The sequence below is a fragment of the Callithrix jacchus genome, chromosome 10, assembly GCF_049354715.1.
Source record: "Callithrix jacchus isolate 240 chromosome 10, calJac240_pri, whole genome shotgun sequence".
In the NCBI taxonomy this organism is placed as follows: Eukaryota; Metazoa; Chordata; class Mammalia; order Primates; family Cebidae; genus Callithrix; species Callithrix jacchus.
Window position 1 is genome coordinate 124,388,615 of NC_133511.1, and position 21,706 is coordinate 124,410,320.

General features: G+C 55.0%; 2 protein-coding genes and 1 long non-coding RNA gene across 15 annotated transcripts in view; 2 read left to right on the forward strand and 1 right to left on the reverse strand.

The window, feature by feature from the left end:
* The first annotated feature begins 22 nt into the window (after positions 1 to 22).
* SSH3 (slingshot protein phosphatase 3) lies at positions 23 to 8,897 on the forward strand. 10 transcript variants are annotated; one of them, XM_078341553.1, is made up of 14 exons: positions 23 to 209; positions 975 to 1,080; positions 2,004 to 2,238; positions 3,294 to 3,418; positions 3,494 to 3,565; positions 3,823 to 3,888; positions 3,999 to 4,187; positions 4,298 to 4,391; positions 4,618 to 4,746; positions 4,859 to 4,905; positions 5,836 to 5,982; positions 6,206 to 6,406; positions 6,489 to 6,762; positions 7,970 to 8,897. In XM_078341553.1, the coding sequence occupies exons 3-14, from the start codon at positions 2,200 to 2,202 to the stop codon at positions 8,246 to 8,248; spliced, it is 1,662 nt and encodes a 553-aa protein (XP_078197679.1). In that variant the 5' UTR covers positions 23 to 209; positions 975 to 1,080; positions 2,004 to 2,199; the 3' UTR covers positions 8,249 to 8,897. The 10 variants fall into 10 exon arrangements, with proteins under 10 accessions (XP_078197679.1, XP_078197678.1, XP_078197677.1 ...); XM_078341552.1 differs by having other exon boundaries at positions 1,043 to 1,080; XM_078341551.1 differs by lacking the exon at positions 23 to 209 and adding an exon at positions 459 to 620.
* On the reverse strand, positions 8,895 to 13,233 carry LOC103796408 (uncharacterized). Its single transcript, XR_013523534.1, has 3 exons — positions 13,170 to 13,233; positions 9,256 to 9,354; positions 8,895 to 9,032 (listed from the first exon to the last, which is right to left on the reverse strand). It is a non-coding gene; the product is annotated as an uncharacterized LOC103796408 (long non-coding RNA).
* A 59-nt stretch (positions 13,234 to 13,292) lies between these two features.
* The window catches only part of RAD9A (RAD9 checkpoint clamp component A), a 75,072-nt gene continuing 66,658 nt past the window's right edge, over positions 13,293 to 21,706 (forward strand). For 2 of the 4 annotated variants that reach the window (XM_078341567.1, XM_054241125.2), the window contains exons 1-2: positions 13,293 to 13,660; positions 16,062 to 16,125. The gene's annotated coding sequence lies outside the window, so the exon portion shown is untranslated. The remainder of the gene's footprint in view (positions 13,661 to 16,061; positions 16,126 to 21,706) is intronic. The other 2 variants (XM_002755579.6, XM_009008554.5) reach the window with 1 other exon arrangement.

The following is a 21,706-nucleotide window of genomic DNA, read 5'->3' on the forward strand; positions in this document are numbered from 1 at the left end:
GGTTATTTCTAAACCCAAGGCTGATTTCCCCGGAAGCCTGTCTCCCGGTGGGTGCCAGAGGGCCGACCAGCAGGGAGAAGTATTTGTGGTGGCGGCTTTTGGCCGAGGGCGCGCTGTGCCTGATCCTCTCTAGACCTGTGGCCCTGCCTCTGCCTCCCTAGGACCCTCCTCTGCCCCGCACTGGACGCTGGAGGCCCAGAACAGCTCAGGTGCTCCTGCAGGGCGGCCCGGGCCGGGCGCTTCCTGGGAAGGGGATCAAACTCCCGGCCTCCCGCTCCTGCCCTCCCTGTCTCCTGGCTCTGCACCTGCGCTTGCCTTCGACCTGTGCCCGGGGCAGGCCAAACCGGAGACCGGAGGGGCGGGGTCCGGCGGCCCTGAGAAGCTCCTCCGGCTCGGCTGGGCGAGTGTCTGGCCCTTTAAGGGCCGCCCCCGAGGAGGTGCCAGGCCCGGGTAGCGCCGTCTCTCCTTCCTGGTCCTGCGGGGCCGGGACTGTCCGCGGGGCTGAGGGACGGGGCCGTGCCCGGTGCCAGCCCAGGTGCCCCCGGCCTGGCCCTATGGCCCTGGTCACAGTGAGCCGCTCGCCCCCGGGCAGTGGCGCCTCCACGCCCGTGGGACCCCGGGTGAGTGTGGCCCAGCCGTGGTGCCGCCCACGCAGTTGCTGCCCGGGCCGGAGAACCCGTCCTGCCCGCCCGCGGGCTCGCCTCGAGCGGGGATATGCGGAGGGGGACCCGGGACTCGGGCTGGAGGGTGCTGGGGGCCTCGAGGGTCTCTGGTACCGGCGCCAGGGCAAGATCCAGAGCCCTGCGCGCCGCCCGGGCTGAGGAGGCCCAGATCTGGGCACGCCCGCCACCCTCAGCGCCCACCCAGCTGACCTGGCCTTAGGCCAGGGCTGCGTGGGGCCTCTCGGTGGGGCGTGGACTGGGGTGGGAAGACAAATGGCATCTGGTGCCTTTTCTGGCCTTCCTCCACCCCAGAATTCCTGAGAGAGGGGAGAGGACAGCGCTCCCCGCGCTCACCCTCCCCTGGGCTGCTCTCTCGGCAGGACCGGGGGGTCCAGCGGAGGAGTCGACTCCAGCGAAGGTGAGCGCTGCCACCCGCACGCAGACACTTCCATCCGCCTGGGACCTGGCCACGGCCATCCTGGACTCCGAGTGCAGGGACTGAAGGCGCCCCGGAGGACGCGCAGCCGAAGCCCACTGCCAAATTTGTGGGGCAGTGTTCCTGGTGGCACCAGCTGGTGGGCTAGGCAGCCAGGCGGCCTTGGCCTTCACCCGCCCCCTGGTCAACTGGGGCTTCCTCACCCACTGCCCTGGGCTTTGGCTCAGGCAGTGGCCATGGGCCAAAGGGCAAGAGGCGTGACGGGCCTGAGGACTCCTGGGTCTCCAACCACGTTCCCAGCAGCCCCTGAGTTAGGCAGGTGGGAGGAAAGAGAGCAGGCCCCTCACCCAACAGACAAGAGGAGAGGGGCTGAGAGCTTGGAAACCTACAAGACTGGTTCTCAGCGTGGTGGCAGCATTGCCAAGGAGCCAGTTAAAAGTGCAGATGTGGGCCGGGCGCGGTGGCTCATGCCTGTAATCCCAGCACTTTGGGAGGCCGAGGCGGGTGGATCACGAGGTCAAGAGATCGAGACCATCCTGGTCAACATGGTGAAACCCTGTCTCTACTAAAAACACAAAAAAATTAGCTGGGCGTGGTGGCGCGTGCCTGTAGTCCCAGCTACTCAGGAGGCTGAGGCAGGAGAATTGCCTGAACCCAGGAGGCGGAGGTTGCGGTGAGCCGAGATCGCGCCATTGCACTCCAGCCTGGGTAACAAGAGCGAAACTCCGTCTCAAAAAAATAAAAAGTGCAGATGCTCAGGCCTCTACTCCAGACCTATTGACCGCGTGGGGGCCCATGAATCCGTGTGGACAAGGCCTGCAGATGAATGTGATGCATGCTGGACTTTGAGATCCCCTACCCTAAGGGGGATGAGGGGCCATGACAGTTTCCCACTGCCCCACCAGGCAGAGCTTTGCGGTGCTCCGAGGGGCTGTCCTGGGACTGCAGGATGGAGGGGACAATGATGATGCAGCAGAGGCCAGTCCTGAGCCATCAGAGGAGCCCCCAAGTGAGGAGCAGCCCCGTGGGGACCAGACAGACCTCGGGCAAGGACCCCAGAGTCCCCAGAAGCAGGAGGAGCAGAGGCAGCACCTTCACCTCATGGTGCAGCTGCTGAGGGCGCAGGACGACATCCGACTGGTGAGGGCCTATCTGGAAGAGACATGCCTGAGGGCAGGGGGGAGAGGGCAGGATGGAGCCCTGTGTGTGTGTGTGCTTGTGGAACAATGGTGTGAAGGCAGAGGGCAGCCTGGGGAGTGCTGGGGTTACCCATACTCCAGTGATCCTGCTGCTTTGGAAAAGGAACAGATGTTTTGACCGGGTGAGGCCGTGGCTGCAGGTCTCTGGAAGGGAAGGAACAGGGAGGTTTGTCCTGTGTGAGCCAACAGGGACAAATTAGGTCCAAGAGGTGGGGATTCCACAGAGGCAGGTTTCTTCTCAACCAGTAGAGGACGTTCCTGATGGCATGAGCTGTCCCGAAAGGGACCAGTGCCCAAGGCAGGCTTGCTGGACACCCACTGGGGGGCGGTGTGCTGGAGGGGCTGGGCAGATGGGAAGAAGATTCCAGCCCCATGGAGGAAGGGAATCCAGGTAGAGCCAGAACCGGGGCCCAAATGCTTGTGGGGACAGCTCACTGTCCGCAGCAGACGTGGCAAACAAGATGCAGTGAATCTTTTGTAAAGCTGAATTGACAACAGAAGCTTCATCCCCTTTTGGGAGAGTACATCCTCAATATTTCTTTGGTGATAAACATTTCTCGAATGAAACGATAGCACTGGCAAGCGAACAGGGTTTAAAAAAACCAAACCTCCTCCTTACTGGGCACAGTGGCTCACTGCTGTGACCCCAGAGCTTTGGGAGGCTGAGGTGGGAGGATCACGTGAGCCTGGGAGTTTGGGGCTGCAGTGAGCTGTGACAGTACCACTGCACTCCAGCCTGGGCAACAGAGACCCTGTCTCAAAACAAAAACAAAAACAACCTCCATCCTTGGCAGAAATAAAAAATGGGCAAACTGCGTCACTCCCGTTCCCTGCTTTTTTCCACACAGTCCCTCTTTGGCCACTGATTTTATATCTGGAAAGAGGGGAGATGGGAAAGGAGGGAGCAGGGTCAGCGCTGTTCTGGACTTGGGGGTATCCAAGTGGGGAGCAGGGTCCTTGGGGCCACTGTGACCCTGGGCTCCTCATCCTCCCCAGGCAGCCCAGCTGGAGGCAGCTCGGCCTCCCCGGCTCCGCTACCTGCTGGTAGTTTCTACACGAGAAGGAGAAGGCCTGAGCCAGGATGAGACGGTCCTCCTGGGTGTGGATTTCCCTGACAGCAGGTGCGAGCAGGGAGAGGAAGGGAGAGGCAGAGGTGAGGGACGGGGTACAATGGCTCTCCCTCTGTCCTCTGCCAGCTCCCCCAGCTGCACCCTGGGCCTGGTCTTGCCCCTCTGGAGTGACACCCAGGTGTACTTAGATGGAGATGGGTAAGCAATGGCAACCAGAGCGGGGGGCAGGAGGGTGGAATTACCATGTGTGACAGGTATGATGGGGCCTGGGCACCGGGGTATAGTAGAACTTTAGGCTGGGACTCTGGTACCTGCTCCCAGCTCCACCTCAGATTCACTGTGATCCTGAGCAAGGCACCTGACTCCCGGGCCTCAGCTCCCTGTGTCTGGCCAAAGGGCAGGTTCTCTGTCACAGAGGCTGGAGTCTGGCTTCACCGGCACCTGCTCTCCTGCAGGGGCTTCATCGTAACGTCTGGTGGGCAGAGCCGGATCTTCAAGCCCATCTCCATCCAGACCATGTGGTAAGGACAGACGCTGCCTGGACTTGGTCCAGCCTCTCTTTCTAAGAAGGCTGCAGGGCCTGGGGAAGGCAGCAGGGGACAGAGTGACCCAGCTTCTCCTCCTATCCCAGGGCCACGCTCCAGGTATTGCACCAGGCATGTGAGGCAGCTCTAGGCAGCGGCCTTGTGCCCGGTGGGAGTGCCCTCACCTGGGCCAGCCACTACCAGGAGAGACTGAACTCCAACCAGAGCTGCCTCAATGAGTGGACGGCTATGGCTGACCTAGAGTCTCTGCGGCCTCCCAGCACCGAGCCTGGCCGGTCAGTGCAGGGAGGGGAGGGCCTGGGTGGAGGGGAAAGCAGGACAAGGGGGAGCAGAGGGGCATGGCAGAGAGGGGAAGGGGCCCCTGACTGAGGGGCTCTGCTCCCAGGCCCTCAGAACAGGAGCAGATGGAGCAGGCGATCCGTGCTGAGCTGCGGCAAGTATTGGATGCCAGCAACCTGGAGAGCGTCACTTCCAAAGAGGTGAGCAGGGGGCCTGGGGCAAGTCCCCTCCAGCAGGGGCCGCAAGCTTGTCTCTCCTGGGAGCCCTCCCCACTTTGCCAAGTCCTGACCGATTCCTGGGTGCCTTGGCCTTGGCCCTAGTCTGTCTAGATGGGACAGGGTGCTGTCCTCAGAGGCCCCAGAGGGAAGGTGGGGGGTCAGGCACTTGGAGAGCCCAAGCCTCTCCTGCCCTGGGCTCTGCCTGCAGATCCGCCAGGCCCTGGAGCTGCGCCTGGGGCACCCACTCCAGCAGCACCGTGACTTCATAGACAACCAGATGCTGCTGCTGGTGGCACAGCGGGACCGGGCCTCCCGCATCTTCCCCCACCTCTACCTGGTGAGCTGCCGCTGGGCCTGGGCCATGGGGACTGCTGGCAGTTGCGAGGGCAGCGGGGTGCCAGGAGCAGAGGCTGGAGAAAAGGGAGAATGTGCTGCTCCCTCTCTCCCAGGGCTCGGAGTGGAATGCGGCAAACCTGGAGGAGCTGCAGAGGAACAGGTGAGGCTGTGAGCCCCTCGGGCCACCCACCCCACCGTCCCTTCTCCTGGCCTCCCTGCATTGGGTGGTAGCCAGCTTCAAAAACTCCCCTCAGCAGCTGCTAGCTCTGCTTCCAACTCTGTCCTGGGGCTGTTACCCTGGTGTGGGTGCCCAGGTCGGGACAAGAGACCCACTGGCCAGCCCCACCCACTCTCCTCCCCTCCCCCACTGTGAAACAAGGACAGAAACAAAGGGCCTCAGCCACGCCCAGACGGGAAGCAGCAGAGCCCACTGCTGTAACTGCCTTGGACAAGCCGAAAAAGGCTCCTCTTGGCTGGGCGTGGTGGAGCACACCTGCAATCCCGGCTACTCGGGAGGCTGAGGCAGAGAATTGCTTGAACATGGGAGGCAGAGAGGTTGCAGTGAGCCAAGATCACACCACTGCACTCCAGCCTGGGCAACAGAGAGACCCTGTCTCTAAAAAAATAAGAAAAAAAAGAGAAAAAGCCTCTTCTCCACCTGGCCCTTTCCCAGGGAAGAAGGAACTGGCCTTCTCCCTGTGGGGACCTGGCTGCCTGCTCTGACAGGTACTTGTCATCTGTCCACCACGGGCTTCTGGGAGACCTGCTGTATCTGTCACCCCACTGCTGCAGACCCACCCATGCTCAGCTTAGCTCCAAAGCTGTCCTCTAACTTACTTCTGAGAGGAACGGAAGGGCTGGAGTTGACCCGGCTGACTGGACTAGATGGGGAAACAGGCCTAGCAGGGTCAAATGACTGGTTCAAGGTCTCAGCCACCTGACAGCTGAGTCACTTCTCCTCCCACTGTCACTGCTGCCTCCACCTGACTTGAAACTCAGCTAAACAGAGGCCCAGGTTCTGCCAGGCCCGATGGCCGGTGGCCCTGGTACCTTTGCCCACGTCAGCCTGGCCTTGGGCCCTCTGGGACAGGGTCACCCATATCTTGAACATGGCCCGAGAGATCGACAACTTCTACCCTGAGCGCTTCACCTACCACAACGTGCGCCTCTGGGATGAGGAGTCGGCCCAGCTGCTGCCGCACTGGAAGGAGACATACCGCTTCATTGAGGCCGCAAGGTCAGCCCCCCGTCTCCCCTGCCTGCCCCGCTGTGGTTTCCCTTGGCCCCCAGTGCCCTCCTCTTGCCCACTCTGCCATCGACTCTGCCATTCCTTCCAGCCCCCAGTGTCCTTGCCTCCTTCTCTACTCTCAGCTGCTTGTGAGCCCTCTACCTGCCATCCCCCACAGCAGGCGAGTCCTTCATGGTGAGGGGAGGGTGCTGACCCTGTCCTGCCTCCACAGAGCGCAGGGCACCCGTGTGCTGGTCCACTGCAAGATGGGCGTCAGCCGCTCGGCGGCCACGGTGCTGGCCTATGCCATGAAGCAGTATGGTTGCAGCCTGGAGCAGGCCCTGCACCATGTGCAGGGGCTCCGGCCCATCGCCCGCCCCAACCCCGGCTTCCTGCGCCAGCTGCAGGTCTACCAGGGCATCCTGACTGCCAGGTATGGGATGGGGTGAGTAGGTTGGTTTGTGGGGTGTGGCTGCTGGGTCACTCAGAGCTGACTCAGGGCCACCTCCTCACAGTCGCCAGAGCCATGTCTGGGAGCAGAAAGCGGGTGGGGTCTCCCCAGAGGAGCACCCAGCCCCTGAAGTCTCTACACCATTCCCGCCTCTTCCGCCAGAACCTGGGGGTGGTGGGGAGGAGAAGGTTGTGGGCATGGAGGAGAGCCAGGCAGCCCCAAAGGAAGAGCCTGGGCCACGGCCACGTATCGACCTCCGAGGGGTCATGAGGTCCATCAGTCTCCTGGAACCCTCCTTGGAGCTGGAGAGCACCTCAGATGCCAGTGACATGCCAGAGGTGAGGCTGGGACTCGGGGAGCTCAGCCTGCAGGGATGGGGACCAGAAGGAGGGAGGTGGGGAAAGACCAGGATGGTGACCATAGGCCTGAGCAGAGCATACCTGGGCTCGGGCTGGCCCACCCATGCAGGGTGTCCTGGGAGGACCCTGGGGGCCTGCTCCCAGCCCCCTTCACAGTCAGCCTAATACCTCTCAGCACCAGGCATCTCCAGCCCATCCCATGAGTATCCCTGAAGACAGGGACCAGCCCTGTCCTGGGCTCCTGAGAGCAGCTGAGACCCGGTGAGGGCAGGTGGGGGCACTGCAGGCACAAGCTGGAGAGGGGCCACAGGGCAGGGCAGGAGGTAGCGCCTGTTCCCAGGGTTCCTGGGCGAGCCAGCCCCGGCCAGGGTTGCAGGCGTGTTCCAGACTGACCACAGGACTAGCTGTCTAAGGGGCAGGGCTGCCTCCCCAGGCCACAAGCTCCACAGCCACCTGCTGGCCCTGGGGGTGTCTCTAACCCCCTGGTGAGGGGAGGGTAAATGAATCTCTGGAGCCTCTCCTGGGTCTGAGGAGCAGCATCTCCAAGCGTTCAAGCAGGTGAGGTGCAGAGGAGTTTGTGCGCTCACGCCACCCAAGTCCTGCCTAAGTGAGCACCCTCCATGCTCAGTGCTGTGGGCACAAGCAAAAGACTGGGAGCCAGGCCCTGTGTGGGACTCGAGGCCAAATGGCTGACTTGGAAGAAGGAGCGTCCACTGAGGGCAGGAACATTTGGGAGAGGCTTCCTGGAGGAGGTGTGGGTGGGGAAGAATAGGGAGGCATGGTGGGTTGGTGGGTGTGTTGCTTAAGGCGGGAGGTCCTCACCCAGCACTGACACCCGCATCCACCCAGCCCAGGTCAGGGGCTGGTGCAGGCGTGGTTTCACCTGCTGGCTGCCTGCGCAAAGGCAGAGGAAGGATAGGAGGAGCGGAGGGCAGGGAGGCCTGGGTCTCAGGGGAGCTGAGGAGGGCTGCTGGGGGCCAGAAGGAAGCCATAGGCAGGTAGGATTCAAGGAGCAGGGCAGCAGGGCAGGGGTGTTGTTCTCCCCACTGGGGAAGCATGGCTGTGAACAGCTTGGCTCTTGGTCTGTGTGCCGCAAACATTCCGCCCCTCTCCTCTTCCCAGCTCTGCTTGGTGCCCCTGCCTCGCGAAGGCCTCCCATGGCATCTGTATTCTCGCATCTGTCCAGGTTTTCTCTTCCCCTGAGTCTTCACATGAAGAGCCTCCGCAGCCCTTCCTGCAGCTCGCAAGGACCAAGGGAGGCCAGCAGGTGGGCCGGGGGCCGCAGCCGGCCCTGAAGTCCCGCCAGTCAGTGGTTGCTCTCCAGAGCGCCGCCCTGGTGGCCAGCCGGACGCAGGCCTTCCAGGAGCAGAGGCAGGGAGAGCCCAGCATTTCCTCTACGCCCAGGTTCCGGAAGGTGGTGAGGCAGGCCAGCGTGGATGACAGTGGAGAGGAGGGCGAGGCCTGAGCCCTCACACACACCCATGTTCTCCTAGACACTAAATCGAGGGTCCACAGCTCCTCAGGGAAACGCCCCTCCTGTCCCCAGCAGCGCCCATTCTTCTCAGCTCCTCCCGTCACTACAGCCACACCTCCCACAGCCCTAAGTCCCAGACCCAGGTCCATCTGTCGGGGCTCAAGACTTTCTAACTGGGATGCGGTAGAGGGACTGAAGGTGCCACTGGCGGCAACAGCGTCCTAGTTTCATTCTCAGTTCTTGCTCTGAACATTCACCTGCAGTCACGGAATAAAAACGGAGCTTCCAGTGCAGAAGGCTCCTGTCCCCCACTCCTGCCCCATCCCTGTGCCTCCCATCCCCCCCCAGATCATTCCTGGAACCAGCCAGGCCAGGCAACCCCTGGCCCCCAAAGGCAGGCAGGACCCTCAGCCCCAGCTGCAGGAGGTTTGAGGGGTGGCAGGTCGCTGCCCTCATCCACCTCAACCTGTCCAGGTCTTGGCTGCTGTCCCCAGACCTCCTGCATCACTGCGCTGGATCACAGGGCACCAGGCCAGAGAGAGTCTTCTTTTTGTCCTTTATGGTATTTGGCTAGTCAGGTTTTCATAGTCTTAGAGTATCTGGCTTTGTACTGAGAAATAAAACACATTTCCATATTCGATTATTTTCAATCTGATGATGATGATGAAGCCGTCTCTACCAGTCAGACCCTTCTTAGCTGGCCAGGGAGGGCAGCTGCGCAGCAAGGAAATCTCCCAGCAATTGCCTCACAATTCCCAGGTGTCTCGATACAGACCTATTTGGGGGGAGCGGCGTGTTTGGGCGTGGTGTGGGCGGAAGATTGGGTAACAGAAGAGAGGAGGTCAGTGCTGTCTCCTCATCTCCTGGGGCAGGGCTGGTGAATGTTAGCTGCCTACACCCGCTCAGGCAGGTCGGGCAAGGGAACAAGTCCTCACCGGACAGCAGGCATGTGCTCTGCTGCGAGAGCTGGAGGGAGTTACTCATGAGGAGGTGCCTACCTGGACAAGACCAAGCCTGTTCCAAAAGTGAAGATGCCTTCTGGACAGTGATGCCAGCTCTATAGCATATTTTGGGCCCCAACACTCATCTTCCTCCTGCTACAATGCAAAAGGACCGGATTTACAAGCCAGCCTATTGCTACCTGGGAAGAGGGACCCTTGGTGACCTTCTTCTCCTGCCTACAGGTTCCTTCTGCTCAACTTTAGTGTCCAAGAAAAGTCAATCATTCCATCTTTTTTTTCTTTTTTTTGAGACAGTCTTGTTCTTTTGCCCAGGCTGGAGTGTAGCGGCGCAATGATGGCTCAGTACAGCCTTAAATTCCCAGGCTCCAGCGATCTCACTTCAGCCTCCCGAGTAGCTGGGACCACAGGCACGTGCTACCACACCTAGCTAAGTGGGGATATCTTTGTCATTTCTTTCTTGTTTTTTTGAGACAGGTCTTGCTCTGTCACCCAGAATGCCCAGAATGGAATGCAATGGTATGATCTTTGTTGTTGTTTTTGAGACGGAGTTTCGCTGTTGTTACCCAGGCTGGAATGCAATGGCGCGATCTCAGCTCACCGCAACCTCTGCCTCCTGGGTTCAAGCAATTCTCCTGCTTCAGCCTCCCGAGTAGCTGGGATTACAGGTGTGTGCCACCATGCCCAGCTAATTTTTGTATTTTTAGTAGAGATGGGGTTTCACCATGTTGACCAGGATGGTCTTGATCTCTTGACCTTGTGATCCACCCGCCTCGGCCTCCCACCGCGCCCGGCCAGATCTTGTTTTTCTATAGCCTTAACCTCCGGGGCTCAAGTGATCCTCCTGCCTCAGCCCCCTGAGTAGCTGGGACTACCTGCACACACCACCATGCCCAGCTAATTTATATATATATATATTTTGTAGAGGCGGGGTTTTACCATGTTTCCTAGGCTGGTCTCGAACTCCTGGGCTCAAGCAATCCACACATCTCAGCCTCTCAAAGTGTTGGAATTACAGGTGTGAGCCACCGTGCCTGGCCCATCTTTCCTATTTCTATCCCTCTTCCTAAGATTATGCTCTCTGCCCTGTGATACACTACCCTGATTTGGGGAAGGGGCTGGATTCTGCTCCTTCCCTCAAAGCTGTCCTCAGAGATGGGAGCTGGCACCAAGCATTCTCAGTGATTGAGACTTCATGCCCAGTTTTAAGAGTGAACCTCTCACCCAGGCCCTCGTGTCCTCAGAGATGGGAGCTGGCACCAAGCATTCTCAGTGATTGAGACTTCATGCCCAGTTTTAAGAGTGAACCTCTCACCCAGGCCCTCGTGTCCTCAGAGATGGGAGCTGGCACCAAGCATTCTCAGTGATTGAGACTTCATGCCCAGTTTTAAGAGTGAACCTCTCACCCAGGCCCTCGTGGGACTCCCAACACTGCTCTAACCCTGAAGTGCCCGGGGGCGGGGACTTGGATTCTAGCCCCAGCTACAGTCTCTGTTTCTTTCTGTAAAGCAAAGGGATTACACCTGAAATCCCTAAGTACCCCTCTTCACTTTGATGCATTTTATTTTATTTTTATTTGAGACTGGGTCTCACTCTGTCACTCAGGTTAGAGTGCAGTGGGGTGATCTCGGCTCACTGTACCCTCTGCCTCCCAGGCTCAAGAGATCCTACCTCAGGCTCCCGAGTAGCTGGGACTACAGGGCCACCACGCATGGCTACACTTTGATACTTTTAAACAATACATGAGGCCGGGTGCAATGGCTCATGCCTATAATCCCAGCATTTTGGGAGGCAGAGGTGGGCAAATTACCTGAGGTTGGGAGTTTGAAACCAACCTGACCAACATGGAGAAACCCCATCTCTACAAAACAAAACAAAAATTAGCCAGGCACGGTGGTGGGAGCCTGTAATCCAAACTACCCAGGAGGCTAAGGCAGGACAGTTGCTTGAACTCAGACGGTGGAGGTTGTGGTGAGCCAAGATCGCACCACTACATTCTAGCCTGGGCAACAGAGCAAGACTCTGTCTAAAAACAAACAAGCAAACAAAAACATGCTATCTAGACATTGTGAGAACTTAGCCTGTACCTCCCTTCCAGAAGAGGAATGGGTGGCACCTATCTGGGTGGTATGCCTAAGGGTCACAAGATGTGGGGTACAGGGAAGCTAGTTCTGACTCCTGATCTATCCTGCTGAGCAAACATTGGGGGCTGCCTCCTATTCTTTGGCCAACCAGGAGTCCTACCCAGGCTGCCCTTTCCATATTCCTAGGGCTGCAGGTGGGTGGGTGGTGGCGAGAGTGTCGGGGGAAGCCAAGGCCAGGCCCTGCCCTCCTGCAGCCTGCGCATCTCAGAAGGCAGATCCCATCAGGAACTCAGATCCATGGGACTCACTAGAATCCATGAGGATTCCAAGGAGTAAGAAGTCAGCAATCAGGAAAAGGAAGACTGGAGGGGAAACTGCATCAAAAATGCAGACAAGAGGGTGCCAGGCATGGTGGCTCACCCCTGTAATCTCAGCACTTAGGGAGGCTGAGGCAGGTGGAATGCTTGAGCCCAGGAGTTGGAGACCTGCCTGGGCAACACGGTGAAACCCCATCTCTACAAAACAAAATAAGAACCCTATGGGCTGGGCGTGGTGGTTCATGCCTGTACTCTCAGCACTTTGGGAGGCTAAGATGGTTGAATCACCTGAGATCAGGAGTTCGAGACCAGTCTGGCCAACATGATGAAACCCCATCTCTACTAAAAAAAAAAAAATTACAAAAATTAGCCGGGCATAGTGGTGCGTGCCTGTAATCCCAGCTATTTGAGAAGCTGAGGCAAGAGAATTGCTTGAACCGGGGAGGCGGAGGTTGCAAGATGGAGATGGCACCACTGCATTCCAGCCTTGGTGACAGAGGGTGACTCTGTCTCAAAACAAAACAAAACAAAACAAAAACCCTCTGTGTACACAAAGCTCATAGAAATTGCTAAAGGGTCAAAAAAATAACAAAGAAACATATAAAACGAAAAGTAAACTGACTCCTACTCTGTCTTCCAGTCCTTCATGTCTACTCAGGCAATGACTGCAGCTGCCTTCGAGGCCCTCCAGGTATCCCATGCTTACGTAATCAAATATATTGTTATGTGTATTTTTATTTTTATTTTTGAGACCCAGTCTTTCTCTGTAGCCTAGGCTGGAGTGCAATCTTGGCTCACTGCAACCTCTGCCTTCGGGGTTTAAGCGATTCTCCTGCCTCAGCCTCCTGAGTAGCTGGGATTATAGGTGCCCACCACCGCACCTTGCTCTATTTTTAGTAGAGAAGGGGTTTCATCATGTTGGACAGGCTGGTCTCGAACTCCTGACCTTAGGTGATCCACCCGCCTCGGCCTCCCAAAGTGCAGGGACTACAAGCGTGAGCCACTGCGCCCGGCCAGATCCTAGGTTTCTAGATTGTCATTGTTTGAGCCTAACTCGAGAGTGGGGAAGGTGGCTCCCGGGCAGTCAACTGAATGCACAGTTCCGCCCAAGGAAGGCCCTGGGTCCGGAAGTGCTCGGAGCTCGCGAGTGCGAGGGTCCGGATGGCTGCTGCTCCCGGAGCCCGCTTTCAATTCCCACTGGGCACAGGAGCCCCTCAGCAGCGCGAGGGGTCGCCCAGCCCGGACCCGGAACACTTGCTGCACGACCGTGGCGCGCGTCCCTCTGGAACCAGCTCCCACAGTCCGAGCGTCCTCCCTCTTCTGCGTCCGGCTCTGCCCAGGCTGGGGCGGGGCCTCAGAAGCGGCCGCCTTCGCGCTAGCCAGCACAGTCCCTCGTCATGCCAACTTTTCAAACGGCAAAATCAACCGCGCTGAAGAGACTGTGCCTCCGTCTCCTCACTGCGTATCTCAGTTGCCTCAGAGAAACTATCTTTCAGACCTTCGCGGTCTCTCCCGCGCCCGCAGCGCCCGGGAGCTGGGGACCGGGACTTACCCACATCGACTGCGACGTTTGGGCGCCACCTTGCGTCCGTTCCGTTAGCCTCCATGGACAACCCGGAAACCACATTTCCCAGCGTGCCTAGCGCCTCTGAGCAGGCGCAAAGAGTGTCCCCTCGTTGCCATGGGAACCTCGCCCCTACTTAGAGTCCCGACCGCTTGACTCCACGAAGCGCGAACGTGTTGTTTCTTCTTGAGGTGCGCTGGGGCTGGGACCCGGTTTGCAGAAGGTCCGGGGGGCGGGGGGCGGCGCAGGGGACTTGAGGAGAGGAGACCAAGCCGGCCTTGCCTCCGAGACCAGCGCTTCCCAATTCTCGGCGGCGTCCCGGCGTCCACACGCTGCTGAGGCCTCGGCGTTCTCAGGAGAGGGACTGGCGAGGCGACCCGGGTCCGCGAGGCCGGGGTCCGGTTGTGGCCCGCGGAGCCCCGCTCGCCTGCACCAGCGTCTGGTCACTTCGAGCCGAGGGCCCTGAGCGTGGCGGACAGGTACTCCCGGGCGCTGGCAGCCCGCGGGGAGGGTTCGCGCCGCAGGTGAACGCGGAGGTAGAATCGGGCAGGGCAGTGAGTGCGCCCGAGGCTGGATCTGGCTCAGCCGCTGGTGGATTCGGAGCCCGGGAGGCCCCCAGGCGCTGTGGGCTTCAGCTCCCCGGCTCTGTAAAATGGGGCTTGGACTAGAATTCTAGTGCCCGTTGCGATTCCGTTGCAGAGCAGGCCCAGGCTCTGTGCGACCTACCAGTTCCTTCCTCTGTAGAATAAGGGGTCTGAAACAGAAGCCTCTTCTGAGGGTGCAGTATGTCACACACTACTGGCCTCATTGCTCCATGTTGCACCCCAAGTGCAAGAAGAAAGAAGAGTCCTGAGATGATCTGAGCAAGACTCTCAGCTTGGGATCTAGAGTCAGAGAAACTTGGGTTTCTGACTTTGGACAAAGTTAGCCTCAGCCTCTTCATCTGCAAGACTGGGGATAATGGTAACACCGCCTCGGATTTTTGTGGATTAAATGAGATGATGCATGTAAGGTGTTTTTGTTTTGTTTGTTTTGTTTTTGAGACGGAATCTTCCTCTGTCGCCCAGGCTGGAGTACAGTACAATGGCGCGATCTCGGCTCACCGCAACCTGTGCCTCCAAGGTTCAAGCGAGTTTCCTGCCCTAGCATTCCGAGTAGCTGAGACTACAGGCCTGCGCCACCACGCCCGGCTAATTTTTTGTATTTTTAGTAGAGATGGGGTTTCACCGTGTTAGCCAGGATGGTCTCAATCTTCCTGATCTTGGCCTCCCAAAGTGCTGGGATTACAGGCGTGAGCCACCTAGCCCAGCCCTACCAGCTCCCCCGCGACCCCCCCGCCCTCTCAGACATTGTTTTGCTCTTGTTCCCAGGCTGGAGTGCAGTGGCACGATCTCAGCTCACTGCAACCTCTGCCTCCCAGGTTCAAGCGATTCTCCTGCCTCAGCCTCCTGAGTAGCTGGGATAACAGGCATGCACCCCCATGTCCAATTAATTTTGAATTCTTAGTAGAGATGGGGCTTTTCCATGTTGGTCATACTGGTCTCTAACTCCTGACCTCAGGTGATCTGCCCGTCTTGGCCTCCCAAAGTGCTGGGATTACAGGCTTGAGCCTGGCCACATGTAAGTTTTTAGTCCAGGGACTGCATAGAGGGAGTGCTATCCCATGTCCTAGCTCTCATTTTTGATAATTTTTACAACAGTCCCTAGCCACTGTAAGACCTTTTCTTAATATTTGAAGTCATTTTATTTCTGGGCAAATCCATTTTCCTAGGCAGGACAGTTTTTTTGTTTTCTTGTTTTGAGACAGGGTCTCTGTGGTCCAGGCTGGAGTGCAGTGGCATGATCTCTGCCCACTGCAACCTCCTCTGCCTCCTGGGTTTAAGCGGTTATTATGCCTCAGCCTCCTGAGTAGACAGGACTACAGGCATGTGCCATCACGCCCGGTGAATTTTTGTATTTTTTGGTAGAGATGAGCGTTCACCATTTTGGCCAGACTGGTCTTGAACTCCTGGCCTCAAGAGATCTGTCCGCCTCAGCCTCCCAAAGTGCTGGGATTACAAGCATGAGCCACCTTGCCCAGCCTGAAGTTATTTTATTAGACATACATGCTGTCTCAGAGCCATTCTTCTAGGGGAAGAAGGCGAATGGGCAGATCATTATGGGGCAAGGGCCATATTGTTGGCATCTTTAGTATAGTACCAGCTAATTGAGAGCCAAGGGAACAAGGTGCATAAATGGATAGGGGGTTTGTGAGCCTCTTTCCCTGGAGCTAAGGTGAAGAACCATGAGGGAAAGAAACTGCAGCACAGGATCATGTAGCAGTCCTCAGGACCAGTGATGGCAGTGATGGGTAGTCCCTTGACTCCTGTGTTCATTCTTGGCTTTTTTTCTTCTATGGCTCACTCCTTCCTAGGGAGGTTTCTCTCCCATCTGTGACCTAACTGGGAATGGGAAACTCTGTCCACCATGCCAACAGATTGCCAAGGCCTGCAGCTGCTGCACAAGAAGGAAGCTGGCTTCAGTAGCACCATCTTCAGGCTGACTTCCAGGGCCCTGCCCTTCTCCAGTTCTGTCCAGGGCTGAACCTGCACTAGGAGGTAGCCTTGAAGGACGCCCCTTAGAGATGGGTGTCTAATGGCCTGGAGAGGGGAGAACTACCTCAGGACCTGGGACGGCAAAAGTGGAAAAGGTTGAAAGGAGAAAGGCCTGAGGACAAGTCCTGTTTCATTCATCAAAGGTCTTAAGGTCTTAATTTCCTGCTGGAATCTTCTGTTGCTCAGAAGGTGCAGTCGTCCTCAGAACAAGGAAGCTGGGGAGAAATTAAGCAGGTGCAACCAGAGAGGAGATAGAGCACAACTGACTGTCTTTTTTTGTCCCTAGATTTGGGAGGCTGGAGGACATCTGGGGGCCACAAATGCTCCTTTTACTAGAGACTCAACTCAAGGTGAGCCTTTACACCATCCTTCTGGCAGCCTGTGCTCCCATCTCAGAACAGTTTTTCCTTTTCATCCTTCTTTCCCAGTTCACTCCTACTCCACAGGCCACAGGTAAGTGCCTGCAGGGTGCATCAGGATTTCCTTATAGCTAAATGCCATGTGAAGCCTGAGGAACTCCAGGCCTGGTACTTGAGAAAAGGTTATGGCAGCCCAGTGCCCACCACAGAGGCTTCTGTCTGCCTGCTTCAAGGGCATTATGGTCCTGGACGATTCACTAAGTGCTGGCACTTACATGAGATCTCATTGGATCTCAACAGCTGTAAGGTCTTGTGTTATGACTTTCACTTTTCCACATGAGGGATCTGATTTCTTAGGTTGTAGGTCAAAGAACTGAATGATGCCACTGAGACCAGTGATCTTTCCACTGCTTCCATTATCACTGATAGGATGCCATCTGTCTCCTAGTGAGAGCACTGTCCTAGGAAAACCTGAAACTAGACCAAGACTCTCCTTTTCCCATTTCAGCTAGAATTTCCTGCCCATTTTCCTCAGTGTTCTAACCCAGCACAGCTTCTCCCCGTCATTGGACACATTTGATCCAAGTTTCTCACTCTTATGCCCTCAGTGATGCTGACTTGTTCTCAGGGCAGTGGCTCCCATCAGAGAGCTCGTGCTCTTCGCCTTGACTCCTCCAGGTGCACTCTCTCCCAGGTAGGCGTCCTGGGTAGCTGTGAGTCTCTAGGGAATTCTGTTTCTGGGTTAGAGAACCAGGAATGGGAAAAGTGTTCCCCCACTGGGTGGGGAAGGAAGTTGGCAAAAATTTGCCTGATGGGATTGGCCTGGGTAGTAATGCTATACCCTATGTGACCCCATCTCATTGGCACCCCTGACAGAGCAGCTCAGTGAGCTACAGAGGTAGAGGTAGAAGGTGAGTGTGGCAGGGAAGCTGAAAGCCCAGGCTAAAGGCTAAAGCAGGACCCCACCTGCTGCTGGCATAACTCAAGCCAGAGCCATGGAGGTGAGGTGGGAGACAGGTTTGGGTAAAGGAGGATGCCCCTGGGGAGAGGGAGCTGGTTATATGCATCCTACATAATCGATCTTCACATGGCCTGAGAAGGCTTGGGGCTGGTCTGGTTTGCCCATAACAGCAAACCCAGGCAGCGCGCACTGCTATGCAGCTCCTCTCTTCGTTTGGTGGACTGACTCCCATCCTTTCATGGTCCTCCACCCTCTCTGGTGGCTCAGCTAGGTGCCTTCTTTAGCTTTGTCTGCCATCTGAGTGTTCCTATAACAGGCTGAACTCTGCCTTCTCAGAATGTCCTCACTCCTGCCAAACCAAATCTCTTATTTTCAACACAGAAATGAGAAATTGGGAGAGAAACCGAGTGCCATGGGGCTAGAGTATGTGGTTTGGAGGCAACCAGTGGAATAATTTTGGGGTCAATGGGATGCTGAGCTGATAAGCAGAGATCCTCCCCACCCCTACTGTGGTGGGTGGGGCTGTGTAGAGCAAGGCCTATATACAACAAGATCCGCAGGTGGTCCCCACTTGCCCGCCTACCATCGTGCGCCAGCTTCACCCTCCACCTTGGCCCTGTTCATTCCTCTCTTCCCTCTTTCCCACTTCTTCTCCCTCTAGGTAGTGCAAACAGCAGCTGTTGACCACAGGGGCACATATGCTTGCCTTGCCTGTCTGCACTGGAGCTTCCTGCGGGTGCCCATCTTGGCCTGCATGTTGCAGGACTTGTGCTTCTGGGCAGATACCTCTGATTCTCCTCCTCTTTATGCAGTTGTTTTCTTTTTTTTTTTGACACCGAGTCTTGCTCTGTTGCCAGGTGCCAGGCTGGAGTGCAGTGGCACGATCTTGGCTTACTACAACCTCCGCCTCCTGGGTTCAAGCAATTCTCCTGACTCAGCCTCCCGAGTAGCTGGGACTATAGGAGCGGGCCACCACGCCCAGCTAATTTTTTTGTATTTTAGTAGAGATGGGGTTTCACTATGTTGGCCAGGATGGTCTTGATCTCTTGACCTCGTGATCTGCCCTCCTTGGCCTCCCAAAGTGTTGGGATTACAGGCATGAGCCACTGTGCCCAGCCGATTCTTCTCCTTTTAAAGAGGAAAAAAGACTCAGATAAGAGAGGAGGTTAAGGAAAGAAGACTTGGAACTCTATGGAGGCTAGATAGGAACTAGGTTGAAGGGACACTGTCAGAGAAGAACTGAAGGTGCCAGGAGCCCAGGCTAGCTGTAAGGACCTAACCCTGGAACTGGGTTGTGGAGCCAGGTGAGGCTGGTCTGATGGAGGAACTGTCCTTGGAAGGAGAATTCTGTTTCTGGCTGGATGCTTGTTGAGTACAAGGGACTGTGAAGGATCCATTTTACAGGAAGCCAGGGATGAAACTAAACACATTCTTTTTTCTTACGGCTCACCCCTGAGTCTTGAGCTTCAAACCAGTCCCTCCTGCTGATTTTTCCATTACTGCTAGTCTCCTATACCCAGGTGTAAACCTCAGGGTAACTCTGACTTTCCACATTTAAATAATTACCAGATTCCCATGGTCCTTCACAAAACAGTTGCCTTTTGCCCCCACTTCCTTCACCCAGCCCAAGTCCCTGCTCCCATGCCTCAGCTACTGTGACAGCCTTCCAGCTGGCTATGCCCTTCAGTCTGTCCAGAGCATCTTCACTGCACAGAAGTATTAATCACTTTGCACGTGTTATTCCTAACTAAATGCCTTTGGTGATGCTTTCCATTGCCTGCCATGTACAACACAGACTCTCTATTCTTTTTCTTTTTCTTTTTTTTGAGACAGAGTCTCACTCTGCCACCCCAGCTGGAGTGCAGTGGCATGATCTTAGCTCACTACAACCTCCATCTCCTGGGTTCAAGAGATTCTCCTGCCTCAGCCTCCCAGGTAGCTGGGATTATAGGCATGTGCCACCGTTCCCGGCTAATTTTTGTATTTTTAGTAGAGACAGGGTTTCACTGTTGGCCAGGCTGGTCTTGAACTCCTGACCTTGTGATCCGCCTGCCTTGGCTCCCAAAATGCTAGGATTACAGGCATGAGCCACTGTGCCTGGCCCAGACTTGATTCTTTTGCTAAAGGCCTTTATCAATCTGATGCCAGCCTACCTTTCTGGCTTTATCTCCCAGAACATCCTACTAGACTACCGACTGTTTCTTGAAAACACTTTTTCCACCTCTTCACCTTTGCTAATGCTTCTCTTTTCGGTCCGGGAGGGTCTCCTCCATCATTCATCTCTTCATTTAAAAATATTTTTTGAGCACTTTTTAGTTTGAAAAATTTCAGTGCAGAGAAGTTGAAAGAGCAGGACAGTGAACAGCTATGTAACCTACACCTAGATTCACCAGTTGTCATTGCCACGTTTCTTTTCTCTCCCTTTTTTTCCTGGACCCGTCGAAAATAAGTAGCGGGCATTATGACATTTCACCTCTAAATATTTTGGTCTGTATCTCCTCACAAGAAGGACATCATCCTACATAACCACAATCTTATCTTTTCTTTTCTTTTTTTAAAGAAAAGATTGCACCCAGCCAATATTTAAAAAAAAAAAAGTTTGGGACTGAGTGTGGTGGCTCATGCCTGTAATCCCAGCACTTTGGGAGGCTAAGGTAGGAGGATTGCTTGAGGCCAGGAATTCATGACTAGCCTGGACAGCATAGTAAGATTCCCATCTCTACAAAATTATTTAAAAATTAGCCTGGGTTGGCCAGATGGTGGTGGCTCATGCCTGTAATCCCAGCACTTTGGGAGGCCAAGGTAGGCGAGTCATGAGGTCAGGAATTCGAGACCAGCCTGGCCAACATGGTGAAACCCTGTCTCTACTAAGAACACAAAAAATTAGCTAGACATAGTGGTGGGTGGCTGTAATCCCAGCTATTTGAGAGGGTAAGGCAGGAGAATGGCTTGAACCTGGGAGGCAGAGGTTACAGTGAGCCGACATCGTGCCACTGCACTCCAGCCTGGCAACAGAGCAAGACTCTGTCTCAAAAAAAAAAAAAAGATAATGTGATTTTTAGGCCAGGCATGGTAGCTCATGCCTGTAATCCCAGCACTTTGAGAGTCTGAGGCAGGAAGAGCACTTGAGCCCAGGAGGTTGAGGCTAAAGTGATTAATGTTCTTGTGACTACACTCTAGCCTCAGCAACAGAGCAAGACACTATCTGAAAAAAACCAAAAAATTAAAAATTAACTGGGCATAGTAGTGTGTGCCTATAGTGCTAACTACTCAGGAGGCTGAGACAAGAGGATGGCTTGAGCCCAGGAGTTTTAGAGGCTGTGGTGAGCCACGATTGCACCTCTGCACTCCAGCCTGGGTGACAGAGAGACATCATCTCTAAAAAACAACAAAAAATAAAAATGTGGTAAACGATACATAACATTTACTATTTTACCATTTTAAAGTCTATCATTGTGGCATTACGTGCATTCACAATGTCGTGTAACCATCATCACTATGCGTTTCCAGAACTTTCTCATCATCACAAACAGAGACTGTGGACCCACTGAATGATAGCTCTCCATTCCCCCTGTGTAACCTTGGTTCTGCTTTCTGTCTGTGAATTTGCCTCTTCTAATTACCTCATAGAAGCTGAGACCTACATTATTTGTCCTTTGATGTGTGGCTTATTTCACTTAACATAATGATTTTAGGGTTCAGCCATGTTGTAGCACATGTTCAGAATGTCAGTCCTTTTTTAAGCCTGAATAATACTTTCTTGTATGGATAGACCACTTCTGTTTATCCGTTCATCTGCTGATAGACATTTGGAATGTTAGCCTTTGGCTGTTGTGAATATGCTGCCGTGAACATTGGTTTACTAGTATTGGAGTCACAGCTTTCAGTTCTTTTGGGTACATACTAAGATTGGAATTGCTAGATAATATGGTAATTCTGTTACCTTTCTAAGGAACTGCCACACTGTTTTACAAAGTGACCAAGAGATAAAAGTGTGATATTATTATCTAGACTGCAGATCATAATTACATTTCTCTGAATATCCGTATGTTTTCCATTACAGCTTTAAAAAATATCGGATTCAGGATTAGATGAGGGATCACTGATTGTATTTGGTTGCCATGTCTCTAGATTCTTCTTTAATTTAGAGTAGTCTTCCTGTCATTTTGTTTTTCATGACGTTGACATTTTTGAAAAATCCAAGCTAGTTGTCTTGTGGACAACTTCTTCAGTTGTCCTTCAGTTTGACCCAAATCCTTCACTTTGGGTCTCTTTGAATGTTTCCTGATGATTAAATTCAGGGTAAGCTTTTATGCAAGAATGCTGCATAATACTACATAACAGTACAAGAATACTAAGGATGTTACGTAATGTGTTCTTCCTATTCGTTGCATTACTTTAGTCATATAATGTTGCTTTATCCCATCGTTGATGATACTGACTTTGTTTTATTTTTTACTTATGTATTTATTTTTTTGAGACAGAGTTTCACTCTGTCACCCAGGCCAGAGTGCAGTGGCATGATTTCAGCTCACTGCAACCTCCACCTCCCGGGTTCAAGCGATTCTCCTGCTTCAGCCTCCCTAGTAGCTGGGATTACAGGCATGCGCC